Here is a 13,009-nt window from a genome sequence, read left to right on the forward strand (position 1 = left end):
TCCACCTGCATTCTGAATCATTTTAAAGAAGGGGCTGCATTTCTTCCTGCATTTCTGTGTGGTGCAGAGAAGCTGGTCAAATATGCTCAGATTTTACATGGCTTATTAAGGTCAATGTCTGATTAGAGTTTATGGTCAAGTTTGTATGTTGGCCCTTATCAGTCAGTTGGGAAGAACAATTTTAAATAGAAATTAATTGCCCTTATTCAGAGAATTTGGGTTCATCATTGTGTGGCACTGCATAGTCATACACTTCTTAGTGATGTAATTGGACACAAATTGGCCCCATAGGAGATAGAGTATTCATAAGCGACTGATTGTCCTGCATGATAGTTTTACGTTTCTAGATGTTTGAGCTCTGAGTAGCCAGCATTAATATAACTTATTTTGTATTATATTTCCCTTGAGGCCCTTTCTTATTTATATACTTGTCTATCATTAAAAGAACTGACAGATTGCTGGGATGAGCGCTCTAGTGATTTATAATTTTTTTTTTAACTAAAATTTATATAATTTGTGGGCATATATAACAGTATTTTGCTATACATTATTTTATGTTTACAATAACCAGCTTAAAGGACAAGGAAAGTGTTAAGTATAAGTGTGGCTGCTTTGAAAGGCATACATTTGGTCTTTTTTGTACTGGGATTAGATCTCCTGTATTTTCAGCCCATGACCTGTACAGATGCCACTATTCAGAAAAAAAAATTACTCACTTGAATAAAATGTGCATGAGCACGATACAGTATTAGGAGGCAATGCATGTGCACAAAAGAACTTCATGAACATGCATTGAATCTTCTAAGCAGCAGTCCACACAATTTTTTTTTACGCATAACGCTTTATTACGTCTTCAAATAAAAAATAGAGCGGTTATACAAGTAAGGGAAATATTAAGTAATGCTGAAAAAGAACCTAGCGATCAGCTAGAGCAAGGGGGGCTGAATTAAATTCATGAGACTTATGTTGAACGTTTCTTTATTATTGTATACCATATGCCTGTCTTAGCCTCAGTGTCAGTGACTTTGTTTGAGACTTCAATAGGAGGACTAGCAAGTTATATGCTTGGGGGTGTGGGGGTGTAACTCAACAAACTAGTTGGGGTAAAGGTATTAATATATTTACTGGCACAACGCATCCTGACCACTGATCCATGCTCCAAAAGGAAGAACTAAACCCTAAAAATGAATCGCTAAAAATGCCATATTTTATATACTTATTGCACCAGCCTAAAGTTTCAGCTTCTCAATAGCAGCAGTGTTCCAGGAGTTCAAACTTGTCACAGGGGGTCACCATCTTGGAAAGAGTCTGCGACACTCACATGCTCAGTAGGCTCTGGGCAGCTAAGCTTAGGGGTCATCACAAATTATTAAGCAGAAAATGAGGTTGGCCTGTAATATAAGCTGATGTTACAAGGCTGATTATTATATTTTGATGCTAGTTGCACTGGTTTCGGTGCTGCCATGTAGTAATTAATGATGCCAGTTGCACTGGTTTCGGTGCTGCCATGTAATAATTATCTGTATTAATTAGTAATCAGCCTTATATTGTGACATTTATATTCTATGTGTTCTGTGTATTTTGAGTCAGTCCCTAAGCTCAGTAAGTGACAGCAGCAGGCCCGGATTTATGGCGAGGCCACAAAGGCCCTGGCCTAGGTGCTGAGGAGCACTGGTGACGCGCAGCTACCCAGTGCTCCGGTGCGCCTGCTCTCACTAGAGTGGTGTGGGCAGCGGGCGCTAGGATGGTGTGGCCTAGGGGTGCCCCCCCCCGCTGAAATCCGGCCTTGGAAAGCAGCACAGAGCATGTGCAGTGAATCAGCAGAAAAGAATATGGGGAGCTACAGGGGGGTATATTTGGAGACACAGATCTTCACTGCTTAAGGGCTGTGGTTGACTCGGGCTGGTGCAGAATCCCGGAACATAATGTACAACATTTCTAGCCTACTTCTTTAGTTAATAGTTGTTATTTAAGTTAAATATCAAATATCAAAGGTATGGAATGGTATCAGAAGAATTATGGGACAGAAATAAGCAATGAGTTGTGTAAGGTAAAGGCCTAACAATGTGATTTGTTATTTGAACACTTAATTTTAGGCACTATGAGATATGCACCTCATATACAATATAGATATAGAGACATCAGTGGAGTGCTGTCTATGATTATTTTTGATAGAAAATGTGAAAGAAGGCAATTTCCTACAATTTAGCCAGATTGTTGATTGAGTAATGCAACAGTCCAAACGCTAGGGCAGGGGAAGGAATTGTTAGGAGATTGGTTACATGTGGTAGCCCAGATGTGAACCATGTGTGACACATCTCATTGTCTGCCAGGGTGGAGTAAAGCTTGCCCATAACCAGATTTATTTTTTAAAATTCTCCAAAAACACTGAAAAAAAATATTATCCTTTCCAGCATTACCGAATACAAGGGTGGCAAGAAACTGATGCCAGTGCCTATAAACCGAACACATATGTTTCACTTCTGCCAGACAGTTTTAAAGAAAGCATTTATTTGTGGGAAAAAACTAATAGAATAGAATTCTATTTGTGGAGAAAATATTGGCTTCAGTGATATTTTCTTAAAAGAATTGTGTATATTCCTTTATAAAGTATTTACCCTGGGTACAATGCCATAATCATCCAGAAGATTGATATAATTGAAAAAAAAACATAAGGCTATATTACCTCTTTAATAAATGAAGTGTAAAAATGCTAGTTTGTGTAAAAAAATTCCCTTCAGTCATTATTTGTGTTTTAGTAGGGAGACAGAAATGTTTCCACAATGGACAATGCTCATATATTCCCTTTATTTAGGTGGAGCTGTCTCACAGTGTCTGCTTTTCTCAGTCTGTTTATAGTAACGAGTATTCATAGCTCTCAGGACATACATCTTATTTTGTACATGCACAAGCCTTAAAATTACAGCCTTAACATTATTTCTGTTAGATACTGTAAAATTGTTGTATATGTTTCTACTTCACTGGATGCTGTCTTTAAAAATATGGTATAGTCATTAAAATACAGTGCTTTATCTGTTTAGCTCTATAAAGTAAGGAAATGTAATTGTATTGTAATTTATCTGCTAAAACTTTACATGGCAGTGAATATGGCAATATAAGGAGTGAGTATATGGAGAGGAAGTGCTATATGGGGGGGGCAGTGTAAAGCAATAGATAAAACATTATCTACATAAAACTCGGTGGGCCCCCCGGCTCTTGTGGGCTGCTGAATCTTCCTGCCACGACCTCCCTTTATTGGGCAGGTTGCGGCAAATACAAAGTGCATGCACTTGTGCAGTGTGGCCGAGGGGCTTGGCTGGGGGACCTGGCAGGGGACCTGAAGGGGGGACCAGCGACAGCCAAATGATTGAATGTTATCATGTAAAGCACCACCTTTACATAAGAGTCTAGGCAAACAGGTGATCATGACTAGAGAGAATTCATCCACAACATTCAGCAGTATGCTCCATTAATTCACCAGTCATTTTAAAGGGTTTAAATGTCTTTCTGAAGCAGCTCTGGGAAGGGGGGGGGGGGGGGGGGGTTAACTGTTCTAAACTGATACATTAAGTTGATACATTTGTTACTTGTCCTTGGAGGTACCTTAGAAATGTATCAATTAAGTGTATCAAATTGTCACAATTGCTACAACAGTTCAGAAGCTGGACGTGGATCATGTTGCTGCCAGACTGAAACTCCAGAGACACGAACATTAAACTTTAGACTTAAATTTTGGTAAAACAGTTAAAAAATAAAAAAATGGAAAGCTATTGTAAAAAGATTTTATTTCTGAAAACAATTGAACTGAAAAAAAGTGTTTGGGAGGTGAACAAACCCTTTAAAGCAAATATGTTGCTTTGGTGCTTATAGTCTGTCTGCGCATGTGCATGTTAGAAGGTTCTCCTAGCTTTGGTTAGTACCATGGTGTTATACCTGGGTTTTTTCTACCCGTAGGCTGGTATATCACCCCATGATAACTATAAGCGTACCTTTAGTGTACATATAGGGGCAGATTTACTAAGGTTGGAATGGCAAATTTATATTGGAACATCCACATTCTTTTTGGTCAAAACTCACAATTTTGAATTTAAAACCACCAACTCGTGATTTATCTCACCTCGACCCTAAAAACCCTTCTAATACGACTATTCGCCTCCTAAAACCTGTCTGGTTTATGTAGACCCTAATGACAGTGGTTCGTTGAACCATTTGAAGATGTTAATTGCCTCCCTGACATTCAATTTTCTGGAGCAAAACTTGATTCCAATAAGAATTGAATTTTCAGGTCATTCCGATTTGATCGAATATTCGACTTTAAAAAAAAGTCACACAATTCAACCTTTAAATAAATAACCCCCTAACAGGGGAATGTAATAAAAGTCGCAAAGAGCAAAACAATTCGCACCAATAAGACTAAAAATCCACATCTCGCAATGTAATATTGTTCCTTAAACTGTTACTGCATTGCGAATTTTAATTGCGCATTGCGAATTTTAATTGCGCACTCATAAGAAGTGCTTGAAGGTGTCGTAATCTTTTGGAGCAAACATAATGACTTTTTTAGTAAGAAGTTTTATTACATTGACTGCGCATTGGCGCAAACTATAAAATTCGCAAACGGTCTTTCACTGTCGGAAGTGGTCGCTAAACAGTTTCCGGGCTCGCAAAAGCTATATTAAATTCGCACAAAGCAAAATTTTCGCATTGCGAATAGTTTTTCCATTAGTGACTTTTATTACATTCCCCCGTTAGTGTATTAAGGCTTTATACTGCTATTCGTTTCGTATTAACTGAAAAAACAGCTGCATTCAAATGTAAATATCCTGGTAGCAATAGCTGCCCTGGATCCAAACTATTATGGGTGCACTGACTTGGAAAAAATATATTCAGTACGAATATTTTCTAACCATATTAGACACAAAGAACAACTGTGTTATGTGTATCCACAGCTAGGAAGAAGTCCAATTGGATGATACTTTTGGGTTTGATTGGGTTGGTTGTACTGGAGTATTTGGAATAAAAGGTTTATGGTACAGTGTTCATTTTTGTGTGTCTGTCTTATTGGCTGCTAGACTACCGCTCCAATCATGCTTTAGCCCTTGATAATATGCTGAAGAAATTTCAGAGTGTAGTAGTCAAGCAACATTTTAGTTGGAGCTGTACTACTATTAGAATTATATGTCCGGTTTAACAGTAATATTCTTTATGCAATAAATAATCATAAATAAATCTTAGCGTGTATGGCAGTTCTTCCAACAGGCACAGAGTGCAGAGAAATGATGGTGATCAGTCCTAACCTTAAAGGTCACTTTCCCTAAAAGGGGGAATGAAAACAAGCAAAAGGTCATGGGGTAAACCTAATGGAAGAAGACAGAGAAGGTGTTTGTGTATATTTGGCTGTATTATATGTGTGTTTTTTACATTTCATACAGAAAGGTTCTCGGTGCCCTCAGGGAGGAATGGGCTTATTGAAGAATTGCACTGAGCTGAGAAAAGACCTAAGCAAGCAAACACTGTTTATCTAGGTGAATTAAAGTTTATGCGGTGTGGTCATTTTGTGTGTGTTTTATTTTTGTTTTAAGTCCACTGCCAAAGTAATACATTCAGAACAAAATCATCAGTACCACTGGTAACTAGGGGACAATGTTAGTGAGCTAGGGTGATCACATATCCAATCAATAAATGACAAATCGGAACATTGATAAATCTGCTAAAAATTTTAATATTTCCCCCAAATATTCCCCCAAAGTTTCCTGGTTAAGGGGACTTTCTGAAATTTAGATTAACATATCTTATGTCTACTGAAAAAACACATTTAAACATTAAATGAACCCAGTAGGATTGTTTTGCCACCAATATGGGTTTATGCAGCTTGGCTACTATCAAGCACAATGTACTGTTTTATTATTATTACAGAGAAAAATAATTAATTAAAAAAATAAAAATGTTTTTTTTTTTAAAATTAGACTTAATTGCTTAAAATATGACTTTCCCTTAATCCATAGCTTTCTGGATATCTATTTTCCAGATAAGAGATCCCAAATGTCTTTTTTTTCTTCCTCTGGATCTTGATTTTAAAAAAGGGTAACAGAGCAATGTATGAATTATATGAGTACTTATGCTTCTGGGAATATAATGTATTGACTTTTATGGATCTTTATGTTAGGAAGTCTTAGGTAAGCAAATGTTTTCAGAATTTCAGTGGTGCTGTAGTTTTAATTGTATTGTACACAATATTTTCAAGTCATAGTTGTTAGTATATATGGAAACAAACATTTCTTTGTCAGCATATTCACACTTGCTTTTATTATCCGGATATCTGAACAGTTGTACTGTTTGTGTGTCATTTAAATATGAAATTGCAGCAGCTGAAATTAGCATCAAATCAGATTTTATGTCTTCATATTGATTTTTCATCTGCTCAAAGTCTGTAAGTACAACAACCAAATTTAGTAGAGTAGAAGTGGACAGACTGCAATTAATGCCATCCACAAAACTGTTCTGTTAATTTATAATGAGTATATAAACCAAAATAATGGAATACAGGTAGGGAATCCATTCTCTAGCAAAACATTATCCAGAAAGCTCCAAAAAGGCCATCTCCCATAGAGTCCATTTTATCAATTTTTTTAAAAATGATTTCCTTTTTTTTGTAATAATAAAACCGTACCATGTACTTGATTCAAACTAAGATCTAATTAATCCTTACTGGAAGAAAAGCCAGCCTATTGGATTTACAGGTAGAAAGGACTTGATAATGCTTTTTATCTATAATATCTGAGCCCAGAGGAAGTTCCCTTCCTGACATTGTAGAGAAGATAGTTTGTTTTACCATTTGCCATCACTGAATCCTTTTAGCTTCCATTCACCAGGTACCAAATACTATTCTGAATGCTTGGGTCCTGGGGGTTTCTGTCAGGGAGCCGGGAGATCCCTCCAGGGAGGTAGTCAGGATCGAGGAGGAAGCCCTCTCGAGGGAGCAAGGTCGCGGTGTCCAAAGGGTTAATCCAAAGAGTAGTCAGAATCCAGGCAAGAGTTCAGGGGCAGGCAGATAACAGCAAAGTCCAAAATTCAGGCAGGGGTCAAGATAAGTAATCAGGAACAAGATTAGCAATATAAGCTCACAGGAAACCCAGGATACACTTAGGGAATGTTTCCTATACTTGGGCGCCATTCTGGCGTCTAGATAGCATTTTTATTTTGAATTTGGCGCCATTGTGACGTCATTGGCGTCCTTGCGCCGAAGTCGGCGCGCTGACGTCATCACGCCGGTGCCGCTACCCACGTGGCGGCCATGGGCGCCGCCATTTTGGGAGCGACGCCGGCAGGGGAGGACGCGCCGCCCGGAGCTCCAGGACCTGCTCCAGGCGGCGATCGTGACAGTTTCTGGATAAGGTCTTTTTTCATAATCTGAATCACCACACCTTTAGTATGCAAGCATTCAGTTTAAACTTTAAATAAACCAAAATAGGATTGTTTAGTCACCAATATAAAGATTCATGCATCTTGGTTATCCTCAAGTACAAGATATATTTTTATTATTACAGAGAAAAAAGAAATCATTTTAAAATTAGAATTATTTTCTTAAAATGTATTATTTTGGAGAAGGCCTTCCTGTAATATGGATGTGCCTGAACTAGTAACTAAAAAGATTTTTTCCTTATTGGCAGAAACGCACTGCTGTAGAGTAGTCTCTGGGGTTTTGATTGAAACACCATTCTATTTAACATCCTATGAGATAAGCTGCCATTCGTATAAAGGCTTTAGTGTCCCTTTAAATCATATTACAAAATTTGTAGATTAGATTCATTTGGTAGAAGCTTAGTTGTGTTATTTATTTTAATATTATTACAAATATATATTTTTGTGTGTGTATGTGTATGTGTGTATATATATATATATATATATATATATATATATATATTTATTTAAACTTTTTTTTATTGCATTTAACCATAAGACAACAAATATATTTTAATTGAAAACATATATAGTTGGCTGCTGAAATGTGATAGATTTATAAAGTTTTCTTTTTTACTATCTTCCACCCCATCAATGGGATTGATTCAATGGTCATCAATGAAAGTCCTGTTTAGTGACTAGGAAAAAACACATGACATAGCAGTGTGAAGAATGAAGCTATTTGTGCTATTGTTCTTGCATTAGGCAAAAAGAAAGGGTTGGTTGGGTTAGGTACTCTCTGTCAAAAGGTATTTGTAGTTGCTTGAATGCAGCTGGTTTACATTGCATGTAGAAAGTTAGTGGAAGTCTAACTTCTGCAGTGCATCGCAAGAGATTTGCTGTGTTCAGTGATTTCACTCTTCATTTCTTGTCCTATGTAGACATTTCACGTAAAGGTGCCCATAAATTTTGTTTTGTTTTTGTTGTGTTTTCTTGTTATACCTCTGTGAAGTTGTGTTGCATTCAATGTTGTAGAATTACACAGGCTATGGCCACAGGTATGGTAATCTTCCACTGTTCCCATCCAATTTAGGGTGGGAAATAAGCATAAAGCTTGTAGACACCATTGTTGTTTCGAAAAGTCCCAAGAAAGAGTTTGCTGTTTAAGCCCATTGTGACGATACCTGTAGCCTTTGTTGGGCATAAGATATTTTTTATATCTAAGATACTTTGTAGGGTTCTGGTTTCAAAATGAGGAATATGTACCTCTAAACTGTTGCTGATAATGATGTCTGACACTTATTAGGTATAACTCTCACTCTCCATTCCAATGGCCACAAAGCAGGCTCTTGAAGTGCAAACTATATGTGGACTGCAGAGAGCTTCCTACTGCTGATGGTCCTTATGGACTTCTTTATCAAAAAGAGGTTGCAAGGTTTTTTCTACTTCCAATAAACCCACACTTGAAACTCAAATGCCTATTTGTGAAAAAAATGCAAATGTAAAAAATGCAATTGAATGCAGCTGCAAAAAAAAACTTAGGCTTAAAAACTCAAATACTTGAGTTTATAACTTAAACAACCTCCAATTTGTGAGTTTACTAACTCAAAAACTCAAATTAAAACTCAAAGACTCAAATTTAAAAAATGCCTTGGATTTTGCCTAGGACAAGTTTTTGAAAATATAATTTGAATTTGTGTTTTTTTTGTTTGTTTTTTTGTGCAAAAAAATTAGAATCATGGCAAAAATTCTAATATGAACCTTGATAAATCACCCCCTTATAGTCCTTACATATGGTGGGGGGAGGGGTGGCGGCCCGCTGCCTGTCCCACACCCCGGCTTGCCCCCGCTAGTTACGATACTGCCTGCGCATCATTAAAGGGGTGGTTCACCTTCAGATTAACTTTTAGTATGTTATAGAATGTCCTATTCTAAGCAACTTTTCAGTTGGTCTTGATTATTTATCTTTTATAGTTTAGGACTTATTTGCCTTCTTCTCTTGACTCCTTCTCGCTTTCAAAAGGGGGTCACTGACCCCATCTAAAAACAAATACTCTGTAAAGCTACAAATTTATTATTATTTCTACTTTTTATTACTGATCTTTCTGTTCTGACCCTCCCCTATTAATATTCCTTATTCTCATTCATATCAATGCATGGTTGCCAGGGTCATTTGGACTCTAGCAACCAGACTGCTGACATTGCAAACTGGAGAGAGCCGCTGAATAAAAAGCGAAATAACTCAAAACACCACAAACCACAGTCTTGTTGCATTTACATAAGTAAATGTATGTTTCAACTTACTTACAAATTCTACTTAAGAACAAACCTACAGACCCTATAGCATATGTAATCCAGGGACTGCCTGTATAACAATATTCTGAGGTTAAACAAAAAATCAATCAGGTAAAACAAGTTAACATCAGCCCTATATAAATACCAGGAAATGTATACAAATTATATTACTACTCTTTACATTTTTAAGAGCAGATGCACTTTTGCACAGACTTTACGTTTACATGTTCTGAACTAACTTAACTAAAGCTGGCCATAGATGTAAACATCTTTAAAAGATCTTTTCTTTATCGTGAGACCACGATTATCTCGAAACGATCGTTTAAATGTGTCCATCAACTGAAGCAGGAACAAGGTGAAGCAGAGCACACTCTAATAACTTCACAGAGAACGCCTGGTGCACAGGGTAGAGGTACGGCAGCCCCCAATGTATAATCGAATGAGAAAGACTCTGGCACTCAAGGCAAGTGAAATGCAGGGTTCCCCCTTGCTTTTATTTCTTGTGCAGACGTGCAACGTTTCGGGGTGACCCCCTTTATCAAGCATACAAACTGACCAAAGTGCAAACCATATAAAGAGTGACCAATTAAAATAATTAGCATACATAATTGCCAACATTCAGTTTGAAAGACAAAGTTCTCAACCAATGACTTTATAACATGTGGAGAAAAGTTTTTTTTAAAAAAAACTTTAAAAAAAACTTTAAAAGGCATTACAAAATATTACATAAAAACATGTTGTTTAAAACACCAAAAATTCAGTGAAAAAGTCCAATTGTGCCAGGGCATTCAATTCCTTAAAAGTGCAAAAAAGAACCATGTGTCTGTAATAAAGATAAAACGGATACAAAGTAGTTAGGTAACTGTCTCTTATACTCAAAAGATAAAAACATTAAAAAGTATCAATTTTGAAAACACAAACTTGCCCTACTGTAGATAAGAGGAAATTACCTGTCCCTGGAGAATATACAAGAATTTTCTTATCTGTAAAAACATGAAAGAAACAAGATTATTTACCACAGGCTTGATCAAAATATATATACACACATTTTAAACAAAGCAGGACAAGTTATACTCCTCATTAAGACCCTTTGGGCTCCTGGATTGGAGTAACCAGATCCAGTAGCATTCCCTTTGGAGTAGCAAACGTTTTTTGTCCTGCCCTTGATTGGCACGTATTTTTTCTAAGATCTGCCACCTTAATTGTGCCACCCGATGGCCATGGGTAAAAAAATGTTTAGCCAATAAAGTTTCCCTTTTGGTTGTCTTAGTTTCCTTCTCCTGCTGTTTAATACCTGGAGGTTGAGGTATTAGATCTTAGAAAAAATACGTGCCAATCAAGGGCAGGACAAAAAACGTTGGCTACTCCAAAGGGAATGCTACTGGATCTGGTTACTCCAATCCAGGAGCCCAAAGGGTCTTAATGAGGAGTATAACTTGTCCTGCTTTGTTTAAAATGTGTGTATATATATTTTGATCAAGCCTGTGGTAAATAATCTTGTTTCTTTCATGTTTTTACAGATAAGAAAATTCTTGTATATTCTCCAGGGACAGGTAATTTCCTCTTATCTACAGTAGGGCAAGTTTGTGTTTTCAAAATTGATACTTTTTAATGTTTTTATCTTTTGAGTATAAGAGACAGTTACCTAACTACTTTGTATCCGTTTTATCTTTATTACAGACACATGGTTCTTTTTTGCACTTTTAAGGGATTGAATGCCCTGGCACAATTGAACTTTTTCACTGAATTTTTGGTGTTTTAAACAACGTTTTTATGTAATATTTTGTAATGCCTTTTAAAGTTTTTTTAAAGTTTTTTTAAAAAAAACTTTTCTCCACATGTTATAAAGTCATTGGTTGAGAACTTTGTCTTTCAAACTGAATGTTGGCAATTATGTATGCTAATTATTTTAATTGGTCACTCTTTATATGGTTTGCACTTTGGTCAGTTTGTATGCTTGATAAAGGGGGTCACCCCGAAACGTTGCACGTCTGCACAAGAAATAAAAGCAAGGGGGAACCCTGCATTTCACTTGCCTTGAGTGCCAGAGTCTTTCTCGTTCCATCAACTGAAGGCCATTTCAGGCAATATTGCCAGCAAAACTGAAGGGTAGCTGCCTGCTTGGCCCTGCAAACATAGATAGATTACACTGGGACCAATAAAGATTTTTTAACCTGGCCGATCAGTTTTCTGACAGATGTCAGAATAAAAATCGTAAGATGTACGATCGTTCGAATACCACTAACTTCACAATAGTTTGACGGATTGGTCGGCTTTCGCTAAAATCGGTCGTTCGGCAAAGAAAAATCTTTGCATCTATGGGGACATTAACTTATCCTGTATATGTTGTAAATGGAAAAAATATTTTTTCTTTTATATATTGGTTTTATTTTTGATTTGTAATTTTGAACTATAGGATTGACATTTTAATAAACTTGGGGGGATGGACAGATTCTCAAGGGGGTGGTTTTTTTTTGTTTTTTTAAGATCTAAACTTACCTAATAGGATTATGCATAGTTCTTTAAGTGAAAGCCATGATTTAGCTATGATCTGTTGTTGGCCTTATTAAAGGGGTTTATATGCAAATATAAAGTTTAGTATTATGAAAAAATGTAATTCTAAACACCTTTGTTGTTTTTAATTAAAATTTGTCTGAGCTTTGACAATTCTGACTACATGGATTGTTGAAATAATGTTTGCGTATTACTCATTTTTTCCCACAAAGTCTTGCAAACAGTTATTCTCTTTACAGGTCTGGGAAGCAAAGCAAATACTATGGTATTGTTGAAACCGGTACTTGTAGTCAGGACCAGCAGTGTAGAGAATACCAATTGTCAGACAGAAACTGCTTTCATAAGTAGCTACATTTACAAATAGTTCAAAAACCACTGAAATATTTAAAATCATTATTAAATAGGGATGCACGAATCCAGGATTTAGTTTGGGGTTTGGCCAAGATTTGGTGTTTTTCCAGTCGTATCAAGATTCAGATTCAGCTGACATGGATTTTCGTCACACAAACAAAGTAAAAAAAAGCTGTCCTCTTTCCTCCATGTTTTCCTAATTTACCTATGCAAATTAAGTTTCAGATTCTGTTCGATGTTCAGCTAGATATTTCACAATGGATTTGGCCGAACCTTTCACAATGGATTTGGCCGAACCTTTCACAAAGGATATGTTGCTTTTTCTTTCATTTTGCAAATCTAAATGCTGGCTTGTGGCAGAACATCTGCAGCAGCAAATTCAAATAACTTACTTATTTTACTTTTGGAATTAATTTATAGTTACGTAAAATTACAGATTTTAGTTCTA

General features: G+C 36.5%; 1 protein-coding gene across 10 annotated transcripts in view; it reads left to right on the top strand.

Moving 5' to 3' along the window:
* Positions 1-13,009, top strand: part of gbf1.S (golgi brefeldin A resistant guanine nucleotide exchange factor 1 S homeolog) — a 144,615-nt gene that overhangs the window by 41,773 nt on the left and 89,833 nt on the right. For 7 of the 10 annotated variants that reach the window (XM_018227592.2, XM_018227598.2, XM_018227597.2 and 4 more), the window contains exon 4: positions 11,217-11,249. The exons of the other annotated variants lie outside the window; for them this stretch is intronic. In XM_018227592.2, the coding sequence (XP_018083081.1) occupies positions 11,217-11,249 (33 nt within the window). The remainder of the gene's footprint in view (positions 1-11,216; positions 11,250-13,009) is intronic. 10 annotated transcript variants of the gene reach the window in all.

This window comes from Xenopus laevis, chromosome 7S (genome assembly GCF_017654675.1).
Source record: "Xenopus laevis strain J_2021 chromosome 7S, Xenopus_laevis_v10.1, whole genome shotgun sequence".
NCBI lineage: Eukaryota > Metazoa > Chordata > Amphibia > Anura > Pipidae > Xenopus > Xenopus laevis.